Source organism: Coregonus lavaretus, assembly GCF_964263955.1.
Source record: "Coregonus lavaretus genome assembly, chromosome: 40".
Lineage (NCBI taxonomy): Eukaryota > Metazoa > Chordata > Actinopteri > Salmoniformes > Salmonidae > Coregonus > Coregonus lavaretus.
In genome coordinates this window covers 9,854,702-9,875,143 of record NC_140027.1, presented here as the reverse complement: position 1 = coordinate 9,875,143, position 20,442 = coordinate 9,854,702, and the positions used below count along the sequence as shown (strand labels likewise).

General features: G+C 43.5%; 1 protein-coding gene across 2 annotated transcripts; it reads right to left on the bottom strand.

Annotated features, from left to right (window-relative positions):
* Positions 1–1,110: 1,110 nt before the first annotated feature.
* LOC311113619 (uncharacterized protein) lies at positions 1,111–16,714 on the bottom strand. 2 transcript variants are annotated; one of them, XM_084156879.1, is made up of 2 exons: positions 16,467–16,714; positions 1,111–1,857 (listed from the first exon to the last, which is right to left on the bottom strand). In XM_084156879.1, the coding sequence occupies exon 2, from the start codon at positions 1,848–1,850 to the stop codon at positions 1,194–1,196; it is 657 nt and encodes a 218-aa protein (XP_084013005.1). In that variant the 5' UTR covers positions 1,851–1,857; positions 16,467–16,714; the 3' UTR covers positions 1,111–1,193. The 2 variants fall into 2 exon arrangements, with proteins under 2 accessions (XP_084013005.1, XP_084013006.1); XM_084156880.1 differs by having other exon boundaries at positions 1,111–1,854; positions 16,467–16,686.
* Between the last annotated feature and the right edge of the window lie 3,728 nt (positions 16,715–20,442).

Below are 20,442 nucleotides of genomic sequence, written 5' to 3'. Positions count from 1 at the left end.
GATCGTGTTTACGCATTGCTGCGGACTACCTTATTGAGCTGATTAAAGCATATTCCTTCTTCACACTCCTGTGCCTTACTCCATCCATCCCCTCGCCCACACTGTATCTACCACTATGCTAGAGTTATAAGCAGTCGGATTCAATGTGTAAATACCAATCATTTAAGTGATCAAAAATGTATGTAAATATCCTACAATAAAATAAGATTGTATTCCATGTTTAATCTGTGACAGGCAAGCCAGAGCAAGGGCCTCTTGTAACAAAGGAATATTCTTAATTGGGAAAAAGTCTGTCCTCTCCTCGACTTCTCCTTCCTCCTCTCATCCGTGACCGTAAACCGTTAAGTGGTCGCGTGTGTGTCAATTCGTTAATACACTGTAGGTGAATGGAGGAGTTTGCTCCTCTCATCAATTTCCTCCTCTGGTGGATGATCCTCAGGTGTATCTTATTGCGGAAGAGTTTAGAAATCCACATCACCCCCTTTGAAAGAGCTGTTGTTTTTCTCTTAAAAATGACATGCTACTTAATTATAAAATGTTTAGCAGAACTAGCTCAATTTATTTTTACCTCTTTACACATGTATTATGGGATTCCTCCTCTGTAAACGTTATTTGCCTGAGTCTCATTTCATACATGCATGTTTCCACGTTACCACAACTCGCCTCCTCTCCTCGATGGGGAGAAGACAGAGGAGAGGACGTGAGGAATTTAGCAAATCCCAATTGAGATTCTCCCTAGGCCTTTTCTCAAATGGATTTCATTGACTCCTTGCGGGTGACTAACTAATGTACGTACTGTACGTACGAATGGACGGAGACAGATACATAGTCATTTACATTTTAGTCATTTAGCAGACGCTCTTATCCAGAGCGACTTACAGGAGCAATTAGGGTTAAGTGCCTTGCTCAAGGGCACAACAACAGATTTTTCACCTAGTCGGCTCGGGGATTAGAACCAGCGACCTTTCGGTTACTGGCACAACGCTCTTAACCACTAAGCTACCTGCCGCCCCTCCTCCTGCCGCCCCTCCGATTTCATCATGGGGGACAATGAGTGAGCCGTCCGATTTCAAATAAACCTATAATGAAGTCACCAACAAAGCTTAATTTAATTCCACACAAACCTTTTTTATTGTCGAACGAACCAGTAATGTCATCATCATAAAGTCTCCAGTATTTAGAAGCTGTCACTTTCAACTGCTCTTTTTGCAGACATGTTTGTCCATAAACGGGCATACTGTGGCGCCACACCCCCAACACACCTCCAGAGAGTGGCCAATCGGTGTCTGCTTCTTGCACCGCTTACACCCGGCCACAATCCCCTGCTCGTGTCCCCGCCCACTTGACTCCGCCCCCTGTCTCTGCTGACTGATGAGCTTCTCGAGGGCGTGCTTCGTGGCTGGGTCGCCACAGTGCGCGATGCCGTTCACCGCCACCCGCTTGGGGTCTTTCACGCAGTCCTCCTCACGCCCATTGACGGTGGAGGGCAGCCAGGCCGTATCGTAGCCGCTCTGTTGCCACGAGTGCCACATTGCTACATTCTGCCCATCCATCTTCTTCACGCGGCCCACCCGGACCTTCAGCTGCAGTACCACGTGTTCCACAGAGGGGCAACCACTGGGGTAGCCCTGTGCCTTGGCTATGTCCCGGCTGCAGTAGACCCCCGGGCCCAACGTGCCCCCCGCCGAGGGTTGGAACCCCCCTGTGATGATGGCTCGGGCTCTGTCACGGTGGGTTCCATGGTACATGGTGTAGCCTTGTCTGCCCCGCGGTGCCTGACCAGGTTTCAGGACACTCTGCTTCTCAACCACAGCCTCCCAACCGCTGAACTGCACCGACTTCGCTGGCATGGCTCTGCTAACGGACACACAGTTGACACCAATTTGTAAACAGATGATATCAATCAATCAAATGTATTTATAAAGACCTTTATACATCAGTAGTTATCACAAAGTGCTTTACAGTAACCCAGCCTAGACCCCAAAGTGCAAGCGAAGCAGAAGTGAGAGCACAGAGGCTTGGAAAAACTCCCATCAAGGAAGAAACCTGGAGAGGAACCCAGCTCAGAGAGAGGGGTGGCCTATCCTCTTCTGGCTGTACCGGGTTAGGCTATATGTGTTGTACACATACAGCAATAATATATTTATTGGGGAAAAAACATATTGAAGATGTAGACATAGAGAGGTTTTCTTTTCTAAAATCTCCCAACTCAAATGATTATTTACTCAAGTATGTTTCCATGATTTATTCCCCCCCAAAAGATGATTGACTAAGGCTTAATTCAATCCGTAGCGCTGAAGATCCGCTTTATAGGGCGGTTGACAAAGGCAATGTTCCCGCAGTTGCGAGACTGCATTCACGGTAAACGCTGAATATGTCGGCTCAATCAGAAAGTATCTTTAAACGTGAAGTACAACACATATATTCTCTACTGATTGAATCAAGCCTTAAGTGTGCTAATTTGAGTACAAAGTATGATATCATAATGTATACAAAGTATACAAGGTGTCACTGAACAGCACAAACCTTTTCCTTTTTACTGAACTAAACTCCATCTTCTCCCTCTATAGAGAGTTATTTGTATAGTCACCACCAGGGCTGGGGTCATTTCAGGGAATAATTTAATTCAAATCTCCCATCATTTATTATGAAGACTTTTCATTTTTACTGAACTAACTGAATGAAAGTCAACCCTGATCACCATACCAGCTGTACAGCGTTAATTTGACAGGACTGAGAGAAAGCAAAACATCCATATAGATAGTAACAACAATAAATGCAGTACTGTATAGTTACTACTATAGAAAAACTAAAATCTATGCCTTATAGATCCAAATGCGGTGCAACTGACTGGCTGTGGAAAAGTTGCTAAAATATTTTTTACATTGTTTCTACCTTTTGTCAAAGTCGCGTCAATTCAAATCTGGTATCAGGAACAAAAGAGGTCAATGTTACGGAGTCTAGTTGATAGGTAATCGACTAGTTGGACTGTTCCCGAGACTCCAGGCGTAGGCATTTGTAGAAGGCTTAACAAGGCTATTGAACTGAACATTGGTGTCTGTCTTTATTCCTTAATCCAACATATCATACAGAAACATGGTATCAGAAGTGGCTCGGAAAACACACGTTTGTTATTTTTGTAGCTAAGTACAGTATAGGCGCAGTTACGTTCCATATGCGAACACAAGCCGTTTCCTACTCACAACACTGATCAACTCGTGTTAGCTGGCTAGCTAGCATCACTACCTACCTCCATGACTGAAGACAAAGAAATCTCCTATTCCATTGCTATGGCAGCGAACATTCCGCCACCAAATCACATGGTTCTCACAGGGGACTGGAATACTAATTGGGACAACTTCAGGGATGAATTCGAAGACTATGCGCTGGCGACCGGTCTACATGAGAAACCCAACGAGGTACAAGCGGCAACTCTGAGGAGTTTAATGGGCAGCGAATGCAGGCATATCTACCGGCACAATCTCACCCTCACGGCACGACAACAGTGTGATGCAAAGGCTATATTGGATGCATTGGAGAATTACTTCAAACCCGCCAGAAACGTAATTTACGAGCGGTTCGTTTTCGGAAGCTGCAAACAGGAAGAGGGTGAGTCAGTACACAACTTTGTAACCCGTTTGAGAGAGAAATCCGCCACTTGTGAATACGGGGGATTGAAAGATGAACTGATTCGTGACAAAATAGTACTGGGAATTGCAAATGAGAATACGCGCCGGCGTCTACTGAGAGAGAGAGGCTTAACATTAGTAACTGCCATCGAAATGTGCCGCACTGCTGAAGTCACTGACATGAGAATGAGAGCAATGGAAACGGAAACCCCACGCTCCGACGTTGATACTGTTCACGCTGTTGCTAGGCAGACATTCAGACAAAACCAATCGAGGCAGAGTAATTCACCACGAACGGTGAACACAGAGAGCCCCGTAGCATGTAAATACTGTGGGAATACACACACACGTGGCAAAGAGCACTGCCCGGCCTATGGAAAACCATGCAGAGCTTGTGGAACTAATAATCACTTTGCAAAAGTGTGTCTCAAAAGCAAAAGAAGGGTGAGTGAGGGCAAGATTCACTGTGTTGATGATGTTACTCAATGTTCAGAGCTGAACAGTGAAAGTGACATGTACATGCATGAATCCATTGGGGCTGTACACTCAAGAGGGAAGAAATGGTTTGTGACACTACGATTACACAACAAGCAACAACAATGTCAACTGGATTCGGGTGCTACATGCAACGTAATGAGCTACAAAGACAAAATCAATCTGGCACCTGACACACATCTAGTTCCCAGCGATACTAGACTAAAGCTGTACTCAGGAGAACTAATGAGCTCTATGGGCACCTTTGAGACCGAATGTGTTATTCGGGGACGCAAACACAAGCTGGAGTTCGAGATTGTGAAAACCAGTCAAAATCCTCTCCTCTCAGGCTCTACATGCGAACGCCTGGGACTGATGCAGTTCACTGTACCAAATGACCTGCACATTGTGGATCATGTCCAGCATGGACCCCTGTCCAAAGAACAACTACTCAGCAGATATGACGATGTATTCAACATGCCCGTTGAATCAGTGCCTGGGGAGGTACACTTTGAAGTGGATGAGAGCATTACTCCAGTCCAGTGTGCTCCTCGCAATGTGCCCATTGCAATGAAAGTGGCTGTGAAGGCCCAGCTGGACAAGTATGAGGCCGATGGCCACATGACATCTGTGACTGAACCAACTGACTGGATCAGCAATATGGTCATAGTGAAAAAACCAGAGAAGCTGAGGGTCTGCATCGACCCAAAGCATCTGAACCAAGCACTGAAACGATCCCACTACATCATGCCGACACTAGAGGATGTCCTCTATAAGCTTCCCAAGGCCAGGATTTTCACCTTGGTGGATGCCCGAGATGCATTCCTTCAATGCAAGCTGGACGAAGAAAGCAGCTTCATGACTACCTTCTGGACCCCCTGGGGTCGGAAACGCTGGCTCAAGCTCCCGTTTGGTGTCTCAGTGGCGCCTGAGGTATACCAACGCAAGCAGCACGAGTTACTGGCTGGGCTCAAGGGCATTGAACCCATCGCCGATGATATCCTGATCGTAGGCTGTGGTGAAACAGACGAAGAAGCAGAACGCGACCACGATGTGAAGCTCCTGGCACTGATGGAGCGCTGCCGATCAGTTAAGCTTCGTCTTGGCCTGAAGAAGCTGCAGTTCAAGGTGAAAGACGTCCACTTCCATGGCCACATTCTCTCGGCAAAAGGCCTGAAGCCGGACCCAGACAAGGTCCAAGCGATCCTCGACATGCCAAACCCGTCTGATGCAAAAGGAGTACAGCGTCTCATCGGCTTTGCAAACTATCTTGCAAAGTTCATGCCACACCTATCAGCAGTCTGTGAGCCTCTGCGCCGGTTGCTGGACAAAGACACACCATGGCACTGGCTACCCAAGCACGAGGCCGCAGTGCAGGAGATGAAATCTCTGGCTTCATCCATGCCAGTGTTGCGCTACTACGACGTCACGAAGCCTGTCACAATCCAGAGCGACGCTAGCCAAAGGGGACTTGGATGCTGCCTTATGCAGGAAGGCCAGCCCGTTGCGTTTGCCTCGAGAGCGCTCACCCCCACCGAACAAAACTATGCACAAATTGAGAAAGAGTGCCTCAGCATCGTCTTCTCCTGCCAGCGATTCCATCACTACTTATATGGTCGAGAGCTGGTCACCGCTGAAACTGACCACAAACCACTCATTGCCATATTCAGTAAACCTCTCCTCAACGCGCCCAAGAGGCTTCAAAGTATGCTCCTGACTCTGCAAAACTACAGCCTGAAGGTCATTTACAAGCCAGGACCTGAGATGTACATCAGCGACACACTGAGCAGGGCAACAGCACAATGTACAGGTAGAGGCACTGCCTATCAGCGGCAGGCCATCTGTTCGCTACAGCAGGAACAACAAGATGTTCAACAGATCAATCAGGCAGACTACTTAAACGTGACAGATCACCGCCTAGCCCAGATCAGGCAACATACTGACAAGGACGAACACCTACAGTCACTGAAGTCCATGGCTCTCGCAGGTTGGCCATATCTGAAAGAGGAGACACCTTTCACAGTGAGAGAATACTGGACCTTTCGAGATGAGATCAGTGTGCAAAATGGCGTCTTGTTCAGAGGTCAGAAGGTCATTATTCCCAAATCACTACGTCCAGAGATGCTTACCCGCATACACTCCAGTCACGTTGGAGGTGACGCATGCTACCGTCAGGCTCGTGAAACATTATACTGGCCAAACATGCAAGCAGAAATTAAAGACTTTGTCAGCAACTGTACCACATGCAACGAGTACGCTCATGAACAGCAAAAGGAAACCATGATGTCACACGAACTGCCCACAAGGGCCTGGCAAATCATCAGCATGGACTTATTCAGCCACAGACAAAAGGACTATCTTCTCCTCGTTGATCATTACTCTGACTTTTGGGAAATTGAACTGCTCCCTGACTTGTCCGCAGAGACGGTCATAAAGCGCTGCAAGGCGCAGTTTGCAAGGCAAGGTCAGCCTGACAAGGTAATCACGGACAATGGCCCACAATTCACTGCACAGTTCAAGCGTTTCGCCTCAGAATGGGAGTTTGACCACGTGACCTCCTCTCCAAGACACCCAAAAGCAAATGGCAAGGCAGAATCAGCTGTCAAGATTGCAAAAAACCTGTTAAGCAGGGCCTTGCGCGACAGCAACGACCCATGGAAAGCGATCTTACAGTGGAGGAACACACCCACCGAAAACATGGACAGCAGCCCAGCACAACGCCTTCTATCCAGACGTCTGAAGACTACTATCCCCGTAGCTAACAAGCTACTTGAGCCCTGCGTCATGGTTGGCGTCACGGACAAACTGCGTCACAGAAAGCAGCTCGCTAAGTGCTTCTACGACCGGACTGCTCGAGACCTACCAGAGCTGGAGGTGGGTGAAACTATAAGGATGAAACCGCTGCCGGGAGACCACACAGGACTTTGGAGGCTGGGCACATGCCTACAGAGAGTTGCACCACGTTCTTACCTGGTGGATGTTGGTGGCTCCCTCTATCGTCGCAATCGGGTGGATCTGCGCGTAGCAGAGCAGACAAACCAGAACATGCCATACACTCACTTAGATGAGCTGGATCACAGTCCAGGCCTAAGGGTAAGGGGTGCAGAATTGAGACATGAGCCAACTGAAGGTGAAGCTTCTACCCCACCAAACTCTCCAGCTCGTGGCCCTAATCCTACCCCTGTCAGAGCCAATACTTACTCACGGGTGGGTCGGCTGTGCAAGCCACCGGACAGGCTTACTCTGTAAGCAAGAGACTTAACTTGTCTGTTAATTTAAAAAAAAATATTTCAAAAATTTAAAAAAGGAAGATGACAGCTGAAGTAAAAAGAAAATGTCATGCTTTTCAATTGTTATGACTTGACTGTTAAGAACGCAATGTTATGCCGTTATGTTTGCACTTTCTATTGAAAAGGATGATGTTACGGAGTCTAGTTGATAGGTAATCGACTAGTTGGACTGTTCCCGAGACTCCAGGCGTAGGCATTTGTAGAAGGCTTAACAAGGCTATTGAACTGAACATTGGTGTCTGTCTTTATTCCTTAATCCAACATATCATACAGAAACAGTCAACACGACTTCTAAGGTATACTAGTTATTTTAATCAATGCAAAAACCTTCAATGGTAAATATGATGTTTCGTATATACGGGCTCTCTGTGATGTCTCGCAGGACACTCCAGAGAACTCACACATTGTTCCAGAAACAATACCCAAATACTCTGACAGAGGGAGTTTCCCACTTCTCTGCTGGCCAATTAGAGTAAAGACTTGAGCGTGGTTTAAACTTTCTCAGCCAATCCGTTGATTCAGGGGTTGCTCTCATCTCCTCGGCGCCATTTGTTACACACTTCAGCCAGGCACAAGATTATCATAACAACCTATCATAGTGAGAAGAGCCAGCTCCCTTAGACATCATTCCTAGTCAAAGGAAGACTCATAGATCACAAAGAACCAGTATAGTCTAGAATTTGAAGACACAATCCTTATCTTATTTTTACCCCCTAAAACAGCTCTTCACATCAATCACAGCCTTGCCAGGTGTCACAGCCTACATTAGCCCAGTCAAGACTGCATTCTTTCTAAGTTAGTCATCCCATCAATTTAGGAGAATAATAAATCCCCAATAGTCCCCCTTTTCACACCTCATAAGGTGTGATTCAAAAAATAAGAAAACACAGATTGTCATTCATTATAATACAATACAAACAAAAAATCACACTTTTATTAATAGGCCATAATGATACTAAAAAATTCAAACCCTCAGTCCATCTACTCCCCACTTGCAAATTGTTACCAGTCACCAAGGAACTTCAAATCATCACATAAGAAAAGACAAACATTCACATGGTTAACTTGATTAATAAAGCATAAAACACAGGATTAATAGAACACAAAACATAAGACTATTAAAACATAAAACACAAACAGATAAGTATATCTTGGCCCCCTTTAGACACCCTCTAGTGTCACTCCACCAAGCCTGGTAGGTCATATCCTCCATTCCTAGGTTGGAGTCCAGGATTGGGCCTTATCTCACCATCTGTGGGAAATCACCTTCTCCATCTCCTTTCTCACCAAACCTCAGACACAGGAAATAAGACAACATCCACAAAGAACAAGTATACCCATAGAGGCTATAACTTCACCCAGAATAGTTACAACAATAGTTTTCCATTTATCAAATATGTTATCAAACCATCCGTTTATGGAGCTCTCAATACCAGATCTCTCAGCCAGTTTGTTTGTCAGTGTAGTTACTCCCATGAAGCTCTTTTGTCACTGACCCGTCCGGTGCTATATTGTTTGAGGATGAAAATACAGCACATAGATCCAAACAGAACACAAACTCCGCCCCTCTCAGCCAAAAGCATATCTAAAGCTATTCTATTCTGCCTTGTCATTAAGATAGTTGCCGCTGTCTGCTCATCTAATCCCTTTATTGCATCACAAGTGTGGTTTATAAATCTTTGCTGGTTATAGTAAATATAATTTATCCAATCTACGTTTTTATTAATTGTTGCCCACCAAAAAATACTTGATTCAAACTCAACTGCGATCTGATTCCTAGCTTTGAATTGTTCTGGAACCTCTCGAGGTACTCCTACCCCATCAAAGGATCCTTTCATCAAAGGATCCCGGGAGGAGGTCCTACTTTCTACGTGACAACTCACCAGTCTCTGACACGTTTGATTGTTTGCGTATGTAGGTGAGTTCACAATCAGTTATCACCACACAACCATCAGATGTCAGCACGGGCCTGGTTTTAGTTCCTACAATCCTCTGGCTGCAACAAAGAGGAGAGATTAGTCATGGTCTCTTTCAGTTGTGATATTCTCTGTGTAGGAGCAGAGCTAAGATGCCCTACTCTGTATCCTATCTTACTAGTCCTAGAATAACAATTAGAATCCCCTGAGACTTCAAACGTAGGCAACCTAGGTCGGAATGACTTTGTTATCGGGGGATACTAATAGTTCAAGTTACTACAAGACTCTTTCACCACATTCCCAGGTGGCTTGTATGGAGGATAAACCTGACAGAGAGTCAAAGCCTGTCAAGGGGAACGGAGTAGTTGTTAACCTTGGTTTGGCTGTCCCATAGGCATAACAGTCCTCTTTAGACATAGTTCTTGCCGTATACTAAATCCATTCCAACCACCGGTCAAGATTCCTACACCCCGTCTCCACCTGTCCTACTTTCTTCAGGTCTATAGGTTGCACTGTCTCACTACCTCCCTCAGAGAGGTTTACTCTATAGGGTGCCCCAGTTGAAGAGGATATCTCACTTGTCAGGTCTGTAACCTGTTTTTGCGTACTTCAGACTTTCAGACAGAACCTACCCTTCTATGGGTCGCACTGCCATTTCTGGTAATTCCCTACCCTCACAACACTACACCTGTCCCCAAACTGTGTATGAAGATTTACATATCCCCCACGCTCTCGATATGAGCAACTACATAGTCCCAGGATGTACACGGCGACACACATACAGTGATGTCCTCCCCTAAAGTCCCTAATCTTCCCCTTTCCCTACGTCTAGCTGTATCCTATGCCTTCATAGACTGTGCTCAGGTATTATTCTATCAACTTGTTTTAGGTTAACTACTACTTTCGGCTGATCAGAAGGGTTTGAGTGTGTTAGGAATATGGCCCCCACAATCAGACAGCTACCTACCGTCAGGAAACCTGTGAATCCCCACCCTTGCCCTGAGAACATGTCAGACGCCAACCCATTACTTCACCTTCTACCAAACTCACACAGGGATGATCAGACAGGGTAAGGGAATCTTCGTTAAGGAGCCAACCCCCGAGCCCTAATGGTGATCGGATCTTTCTCCTAACTCTGTGTTTGTTCATCAGGTGTAACTGGGTTTACCTTTTTGCAGTGTGTGACATGCACCCAGATGGATCTAATAGGACTTGATAGGGCCCTTCCCAACAGGCCTGCTTCCAGTTTTTCTTCTTTTAGGGACTGGTTCCACACCCAGTCTCCTGGTGTGATAGAGTGGGTCACCTTCTCCTTTAGTTCACCTGTGGGGCACAGAACCTCTGACATACGGGTGTGGTTAATAAACTATCTTCACACATACATGTTGAGCTCTCAATTTCTATTGTTGTTTTTTTTATTTTTATTTAATCCTATCATTATTATTTAATCCTATCACTATTATTTAATCCTATCACTCCCCCTTTTTTGACACATGATTTGCCCATGTGTCAATATTACCACCTTTCTAAACCCTCCTTATGTAATTTATCATCCAATTGCCATGCCTTTAATTTTTTAGATTATCTTTTGCTTCTTTATTGCTCCTCCCACTTCCTTTGTCTTTTATGGCAGCTAAATTCAACTTTCATCCAGTTCAGAATCAATTAGTAATCCAATCATTCAATCTCTTATCTTGTAAAAACACTCATGTTTAGTTCAAACTCTGTTCTACCCAGGCTCTCCCGGGCTTGACCTGAAGACTAATTGTTGGACATGACAAGTCTATTTCTTAGGTCACCTAAGTCTTCTGTCTAGCAACAAAGAATAAAAATCTTTATTATGTTCATGATTAACCCAGTTATATCTAATAGCCCACCAAAAAACCTCATCATCTTTAAATCACTACCAATGTCATATCCCTCGTTACTCTCTACCATTTGGATAACATCCCTGATGTATGTATGCCTCCTTAGAGTTCCAAATGATTTTACCATGGGCTGCCATTGCCTTCCCATAGATAAGATCACTTAATTTACCCGTATGCAGTACATAATGGAGTACGCAAACTTTACAGCACTTTATCATTAACAAAAAGCTCATCATTTGTTTTTTGTTTTAACGGTTTTGGCGCTTCAAATATAGCAGTTTTCCTGGATGAATTTAACATTCGCCCCTCCTGTGTTATAGTGTGTCCTAGGTAAATGACCTCACTCTACCAAAGTTGAAGTTTCTTTTTGCTCACTTTGTGTCCCTGTTCTGCCAGGAAGGTTAACAATTGGATTGTATCCCTCTTACATCCATCCTGAGTGGGATCAGCCAATAGAATATCATCTATATAAACTAACATTTGCTTCCTTCCCTAGGTTCAAACTTTCCCAAATTCTTAGTTATAGCCTGGGCTAAGATTGTAAGACTTTCCAAGTAGCCTTGAGGCATCCTAGCCTAAGTCCATTTCCTTCCCTGAAAAGTAAAGCCAAACCACCCCTAACTATCCGGATGAACTTGGATACTAAAGAACGCATTAGCTAAATCTATCACTGTAAAATAGGAGTTCTCTGGTTTCAATTGGTTCAGCAATGTATTTCAGCAATGATATTTCTATTAACCCCCTGCAAGTCCATGACCATCCTCCAGTCGGCGCTAGGTGCCTCCTTTCTAACAGGAAACATTGGAGAGTTTCATTGTACCTCATCTCCAGGAATTATCACCCCTCCCTTAAGTAAATGCTCAAATGTAGGTGTTATCCCTTTTATTGCTTCTGGTTTCATAGTATATTGCTTTTGGTATGGTCTATTATCGAATCGAGGAATCACTTGTACTGGAGCTACCCCCTTAATTAGTCCTACATCTGTTATCCTTGTGACCATAATTTGAACGGAATTGCTTCTAACTCAGCCTCCTGTTCCTGAGTTAAGAAAATCTCTTCCTGTCATCCGTTAAAACTTATCTCCAGATGGACACTGGGCTGGGTTTTTGCTCTCCAATTTAACTTTCTTCTATATCTCCCAGTGGAGTGGCCATACTGATCCCCATTTGGTGTATTCTGCCAGTCAGTAATGTTTTTCCCCTGTTTTATCCATTTACCTAGTGTTAACCATTCCTCTGAATGTTCTTTCACTAGGGCAACATGGGGGCTCCACCTTTCTCTGTACAGCCTCTGGCTCTGTGAACCCATTTTAACCCAATTTGAAAAAACAACAATCACAAATAGCCAGGCCTCACTCAATTTGATAGCTCACTTTTATGACCTACTTCCTAACTGAGATGAGCTAATCTCTTTCTCCTAGTTATAATCTAAAGATGGTAGTACACACAAAACATGATAGATATTCCCAGTCTTAACCCATCAATAATTGTTTGTATCATTCTAATTCCTCCTAACTAATCCATTAAACCACTCAAAATTCCTAGAGTATACAATGATTATTTAATTGATTACCCTAACTCTGCTACATGTGATCTCATCTCAAATGATCCATTAATCAATTATTTATTCAACCCCCTAGGAAAACCTGTCTTCCCTTCTATTGTTCCTGTCCTCCCTGTAAATGTCATATTTGAGTTTTTAGCCAATACAATCACGGTTACATCAAATGTTCCCTCATTTAATGGTATTTTCTTCCTAATATAACTTCCCTAAATGAGATTAAATCCCCTGCCTTCCTCTACTATCCTTATATCATTACTGGATCAATGATAATAACTGTAATAACTATCAATAATACTTGTAATAACTATTTCACATTAAATTGTGTCTTTTTTCTGATAATGTTATAATTGTAGCCTATTCCATCACTTTAATTTAAAATATAAGTTTATGTAACAAATCCATAACCCACTACAGGCTGGCGCTATTCCCCAGCACAACAGCCAATGCATACTTTCATCCTAACCAAAATAAATTATCGTTTTAAAATCGTCCAATTATTTTGTATTTTTCCCGCTAACCCATTTCAGTTCGCTATTCAATTTATTTAACTGTTCTCTCTGATTAGGCCCTAATTAATAAAACAAATACTTGCTATCGTTGGTAACATATTTTCATAGACTTTTCTAGAATACTTCTATTTAAGCTATCTAATTCAACCTTTCATATTTCTCAATCCACATAATAATCTAGGTATATAGCCCCACAGCGAAAGCTTTGTCTACTGTCCCTACCTGAGTTCGAACCAGGGACATCGCCAGTCACTTCACACCATCTGCGATGCTCTCAAAGTAACCACTCCCAGTTCATAGAGCAAGTGACGTCACCAAATGAAAATCGCAGTAGCTTTCACCTCAGCAAAAAACTCTCTCTCTTTGATTCCCTATTGAATAAGTTAGTTTTTCTATTTAACCCCTAAACACGCTCGCTACAAATAGTCCATTCAACATTACCAAACCAAATACTCCATCGTACCCATTCAATCAACACATCAGCCGTGGAATTTACACTCATAAATGCAGATTGTTACTCCGTGACTTGAAATGATAAATAGATTTCCACCAATAGCATATTACAATGATTTCTCATTTTACCCTCTGACACAAAATGAAGTTCCCTCACTGTACTACATTAGCTCTACCATGATAATTAGTTCAATTTAACCCTCTATTTGTTTTGTACTATATTATACGTTACGTCTAAAACAACATTTACTTAGTTTATTCCACCATCACATTATCCAACAACGCCACAATCTTAAACTCATATGGGGCGGCTGGCAGTTTAGTGACCAATAGCACCGCGCCAACAACCGAGAGGTTGCCGGTTACAATCCCCGAGCCGACCAGGCGAAAAATCTGCCGATGTGCCCTCGAGCAAGGCACTCAACCCCAATTGCTCCCATAAATCGCTCTAGACAAGAGCGTCTGCCAAATTACAAAAATGCAAATGTAAACATTATCTACTTTCTCACCCACGACGGTCGGGTGAGCAAGTTTAGAAAATTTCTCGTCAGAAACCCACATGCGTTCCCAGCCATCTCCCAGTCTTTTCATGGCTCCAAAAGCCACACTTTCGCTCTCTCCAGCCCCTCCCCTTGCAACTCTACCTTTTTGAGGAGCTGTGAGGAGCTGCTTCTCGTCCCAGCGCGCCTCCAATATTCCGCCGTTACTCAAAGTATTCCAGTCCATTTATTTAAATCAAATAATTCCCACCTAATTAGTTAAAGTTGGTGCACGTTTATAAACCGAATTATTTCGGTCTAATTGTTTAACCAGTATTTTGCACGGTCAAACATCAAACGTTAAATCAAATAATAAACCAAATAGCCCAAACCAAGCACCTAAAACCAGTATTATTCTATGTCAAACATCAAACCTCAAATCAAATACTAAACCGAATTGTTTCGACACAACTATTCAAAAGCAGTATTATGCTATTTCAAACACCAAACGTTATATTTCAAATGTATCAGTTCAAACGTTTTAGTTCAGTCACACAATTCATCACTTTAGCTTTATGTTCCCAATTGTTTTTAACGGGTTATATGGTTTAAGCAACCATAAATCCAACAGTTATTCCCAAATTATACAGTTTGGACAGCCACAGACGTCTTATGATTCCCAATTTGTTTTCTATCAAGGTATACAGGTTTATCATTCACACTTTCATGCATACGACAACACTCGCACTGTTTAACTTTTTATAGTACCTCCTATGGGTGTCTTTTGTTAACGTTTGCACAATTTAAACCTTATTTCCTATTTGTAATTCTCATTATTTACTGTTTTAAAATATTATTTCTATTCACAGCCAAAAATGGTACACAGTTAAGCGTAGTATACAGTTATCACACAGCAAAAATAGTACACAGTTATCGCCCTCACTCACAATACACAGTCATAATCCTATCATACAGTCAAAATGTCACACAGTCATAAATGACACCCATGTTCCACACACAATCTATTTGAGCACACAGCCTCTTCTACTATCTTTAAAAAATACTCCGCTGAACCTAGCCATATCCTCGAAGTTATGGACCTTGCCAGTCGCTAGTATTTATCTAAAATTTCCCGAACCTTAGCCGTATCCTCGTAGTTACGGACCTTGCCGGTGTAATTCTTCGAACCTAGTCGTACTGTCGTAGTTACGAACCTTGCCGATAGCAATTACTTAAACCAATTATTCCCTATATCTTCCGAACCTTAGCCGTATGTCGCAATTACGGACCTAGCCGGTAGATGTCAGCATTGTCTCCTGAACCTAGCCGTCTCTTAGCGGACCTTGCCGGTAGAATCAACACTCTGGTACCATGGTTTTAAACATCACATTTAGCAAAGGTTTGCATGTCACAATATTGTGCTTATCTACTCATATTAGTTTCATAATTTAGTTCACTTACATCAGACAGGTGTTTCACAAAATTAATTTGGATAAAGCCAATTTGCAGATCTTTGGTTATTTAACAACAGGTATCTGCTTACCTTTATAGAAGCCCGGGCAGTTTGTGAAACACACGGTTCGATTAAAGAGTTGACCAAATGGGCCGGACAGTATCCAGCGAAGTCCCTTCTACCAGACCGCGTCGGGGTCACCAATTGTCAAAGTCGCGTCAATTCAAATCTGGTATCAGGAACAAAAGAGGTCAACACGACTTCTAAGGTATACTAGTTATTTTAATTAATGCAAAAACCTTCAATGGTAAATATGATGTTTCGTATATACGGGCTCTCTGTGATGTCTCGCAGGACACTCCAGAGAACTCACACATTGTTCCAGAAACAATACCCAAATACTCTGACAGAGGGAGTTTCCCACTTCTCTGCTGGCCAATTAGAGTAAAGACTTGAGCGTGGTTTAAACTTTCTCAGCCAATCCGTTGATTCAGGGGTTGCTCTCATCTCCTCGGCGCCATTTGTTACACACTTCAGCCAGGCACAAGATTATCATAACAACCTATCATAGTGAGAAGAGCCAGCTCCCTTAGACATCATTCCTAGTCAAAGGAAGACTCATAGATCACAAAGAACCAGTATAGTCTAGAATTTGAAGACACAATCCTTATCTTATTTTTACCCCCTAAAACAGCTCTTCACATCAATCACAGCCTTGCCAGGTGTCACAGCCTACATTAGCCCAGTCAAGACTGCATTCTTTCTAAATTAGTCATCCCATCAATTTAGGAGAATAATAAATCCCCAATACTTTCTCTCGTAATTAACCTACTTGTTCTGCCTCCAATGTTTTGACAGTGTTTCTCAGATAGTTTCACTTTCGATTTTTCAGGTCAACTCTGCTTCCTTGTGTGGCATCCATGGACATCATACCCAATAGAATTTCTTCAAACAATATCCCGTTTGCTTTAGAGATCACATTCACTTTCATTTTAAAGTGCTGTACACAGAATCCCACATTCTTGTAATCATGCTATTCCATATCGTAAGGTAAGACGATAGGTCCATTCTCATGGTAAGACATACCAGGCAATGTTTCCCTCTAGTGATTTTTTGGGGATACAGCATGTATTATTTGTTCATTGGTCATCAGGGTTGTGGTTAATTCCATTTAAATTCCAGTCAATTCAGAAACTAAACCAGATTAAATTACACATTTTCCTCATTGAAAAACATTTAAGAGAATTGGAATTGGAATTTCAGTGTAGTTCCTGAATTGACTGGAATTTAAATGGAATTGACCTCAACCCTGACGTTCATAAACAAAAAGTATACTCTGCTGGATATTGCCGGGAACTGGAACACGCTGTCGTACACGTCAATCCAGAGAATCCCTAACATGCTCAATGGGTGACATGTCTGTTGAGTATCCAGGCCAAGGAAGATCTGGGACATTTTCAGCTTCCAGGAATTGTGTACAGATCCGATGACATGGGGCCGTGCACTATCATGCTGAAACATGAGGTGATGGCGGTGGATGAATGGCACGACAATGGGCCTCAGGATCTCGTCACAGTATCTCTGTGCATTCAAATTGCCTTAGATAAAATGCAATTGTGTTTGTTGTCTGAGGCTTATGCCTGCCCATGCCATAACCCCACCCCACCATGGGGTACTCTGTTCACAGCGTTGACATCAGTAAACCGCTCGCTGTCTGCCATCTGCCCGGTACAGTTGAAACTGGGATTCATCCGTGAAGAGCAAACTTCTCCAGCGTGCAAGTGGCCATCGAAGGTGAGCATTTGCCCAATGAAGTCGGTTACGACGCTGAACTGCAGTCAGGTCAAGACCATGGTGAGGACGACAAGTATGCAGATGAGCTTCCCTGAGACGGTTTCTGACAGTTTGTGCAGAAATTCTTTGGTTGTGCAAACCCACAGTTTCATCAGCTGTCTGGGTGGCTGGTCTCAGATTATCCCGCTGGTGAAGAAACTGGATGTGGAGCCTCCTGTAGCTCAGTTGGTAGAGCATGGCGCTTGCAACGCCAGGGTTGTGGGTTCGATTCCCACGGGTGGCCAATATGAAAAATGTATGTACTCACTAACTGTAAATTGCTCTGGATAAGAGCGTCTGCTAAATGACTCAAATGTCCTGGACTGGCGTGGTTACACGTGGTCTGCGGTTGTGAGGCTGATTGGACGTACTGCCAAAGTCTCTAAAACAATGTTGGAGGAGGTTTATGGTAGAGAAATGAACATTCTGTTCTCTGGCAACAGCTCTGGTGGAGAGACCTCTGTGGCATTGTGTTGTGTGACAAAACTGCACATTTTAGAGTGGCCTTTTATTGTCCCCAGCACAAGGTGCACCTGTGTAATGATCATGCTGTTTAATCAGCTTCTTGATATGCCACAGCTGTCAGGTGGATGGATTATCTTGGTTATCTAAGGAGAAATGTGTGCACAGAATTTGAGAGAATTAAGATTTTATGCGTATGGAAAATTTCTGGGATCTTTAATTTCAGCTCATGAAACATGGGACCAACACTTTACATGTTGCGTTTATATTTTTGTTCAGTGTATATTTATATAGTATTTAAAAATTCATCACATATTTATGATTTTATATGGGAATCAAAAAGCTTTCATGAATGTTCACCATGTGCTGATGTGCTAATCAACACTGTCAACAGACTCCATTATGACATCACAATGTAACGGAACCCTTGCCATTATGTCATTGCTGGTTCCATCTGACTGGCAAAATTCTATTTCCACTCAGTTCATGATAGATCTCTCACAGAGATAGGTTAAGTTCTTATTTAGAGAGTGTTAATATTTATCATCAATGGCTTATCGAGGAAGAAAAACAAGTGAGATTGACAAACTCCAGAAGGAGAACTCTAAGATGAAGAGTGTCATCGAAAACTTGAGGAAGCAAAACATGGCTTTAAACCAACAGGGTGACCAGGACAAGTCTTCAAGTTTTGTAAGGCTCATCAGTTTTTCTAAAGTTTTTCTAAAATATCACTGTGTTTATTTTGTGGTTTCATAGATATACAGTAGGCTTACATCCATAAAATCTTTAGCGTAAAAGCTTTATATGACACACTGTAGAAACTATTTTGACTACTTCACTTCTGCTATTCATTTCACCATTGTGATCCAGGGCTATCAGGAGAGCTACACAATCCCAGAAGGCCATCGTGGCTTCATCAGTGACGCCAGACTTCGGCAGATGCAGAGAGCTGAGAGAGAGGCCATGGAAGCAAAGCAAAGGAAGATAAGTGCTGTCCACGAGAATTACGTCCGGACTGCTCTCGTCGGTGTTGGCAGCACCTTCGCGCACCACTTCATCCCCACTATGCAGTGCACTCTGCCCCCGAAAGCTCCGCTAAGGCCTTTGCCACGAAGGCTTGAACACATAGCTCTGGCCCCACTGAAGAACGTGGTGGGGGTGGACGGAGCCCAAGTTCGACCCGGATCTCACTCTCTGGAGTCCATCCAGGTAAAGAAGTCATTCAGCAGTAGTAGCGTGCATCCTGTCCCCGACCCTTCCACTGGAGCTCCCTCCAAAAGGGGCAAGAAGAGGAAGGGCAGGCGGGGAGTCAAGGCCCTGAAAGTCCATTCGGACCAGGGCTGTGCTGACAACAACGGACCCATTGACCTGTTGGAGGAGGTGAGGGCCATGGAGGCTCACCTGAAGGAGGAGGCCTGGAAGGTAGGATGGACTTCGAATTTATTGTAAATGTGCAGATTTGCAGTTCGGGATTATACTTGGACTGATAAATTGCCAAACTAGACAGTGGTTCCATGTCTTAGGACACTGTCTATGACAGCATGATAGAATAGATCATAGAATACAAGATCTCTCTATGTATTAGTTTATGTATATAGTTCTATATGTATTTCTATGATAGGAGCATTATTTTTTGGTCTACTCCAAAGGTGGTACATGCGGTGAAGGCCATGGGCAGGAGAAGTTTGAGCCCGGTCATGTCTATGGGGGAAATAGCCACCAGCTCTCTGGGAAGCCTGAGCTCAGTGGATATGAACACCCCTGAGGAGCTGCGTGACTACTTGAATGTCGGGACCCCGGTTACGCCGCGTGACCCCACACCCAGGCCTACTCCCCCTCCTACCAAGCCCAGGAGCCAACTGGCTCGGCCTATAAGGTTCCTTAGTCTGCCAAAGGCTGCCACCGGCTCAGGTCAGTCCCTCTCATGTACTCACACTAATGGGAATTCGACGGGGAGATGACGCTACAGTGAGGGAAAAAAGTATTTGATCCCCTGCTGATTTTGTACGTTTGCCCACTGACAAAGAAATGATCAGTCTATAATTTTAATGGTAGGTTTATTTGAACAGTGAGAGACAGAATAACAACAAAAAAATCCAGAAAATCGCATGTCAAAAATGTTATAAATTGATTTCATTTTAATGAGGGAAATAAATATTTGACCCCCTCTCAATCAGAAAGATTTCTGGCTCCCAGGTGTCTTTTATACAGGTAACGAGCTGAGATTAGGAGCACACTCTTAAAGGGAGCGCTCCTAATCTCAGTTTGTTACCTGTATAAAAGACACCTGTCCACAGAAGCAATCAATCAATCAGATTCCAAACTCTCCACCATGGCCAAGACCAAAGAGCTCTCCAAGGATGTCAGGGACAAGATTGTAGACCTACACAAGGCTGGAATGGGCTACAAGACCATCGCCAAGCAGCTTCTTTTTTTCTCATTTTGTCTGTCATAGTTGACGTGTACCTATGATGAAAATTACAGGCCTCTCTCATCTTTTTAAGTTGGAGAAC

What these genes read in the sequence shown, in the direction of transcription:
- LOC311113619 (XM_084156879.1), bottom strand. Translation starts at nt 1,850, where the DNA reads ATGCCAGCGAAGTCGGTGCAGTTCAGCGGTTGGGAGGCTGTGGTTGAG.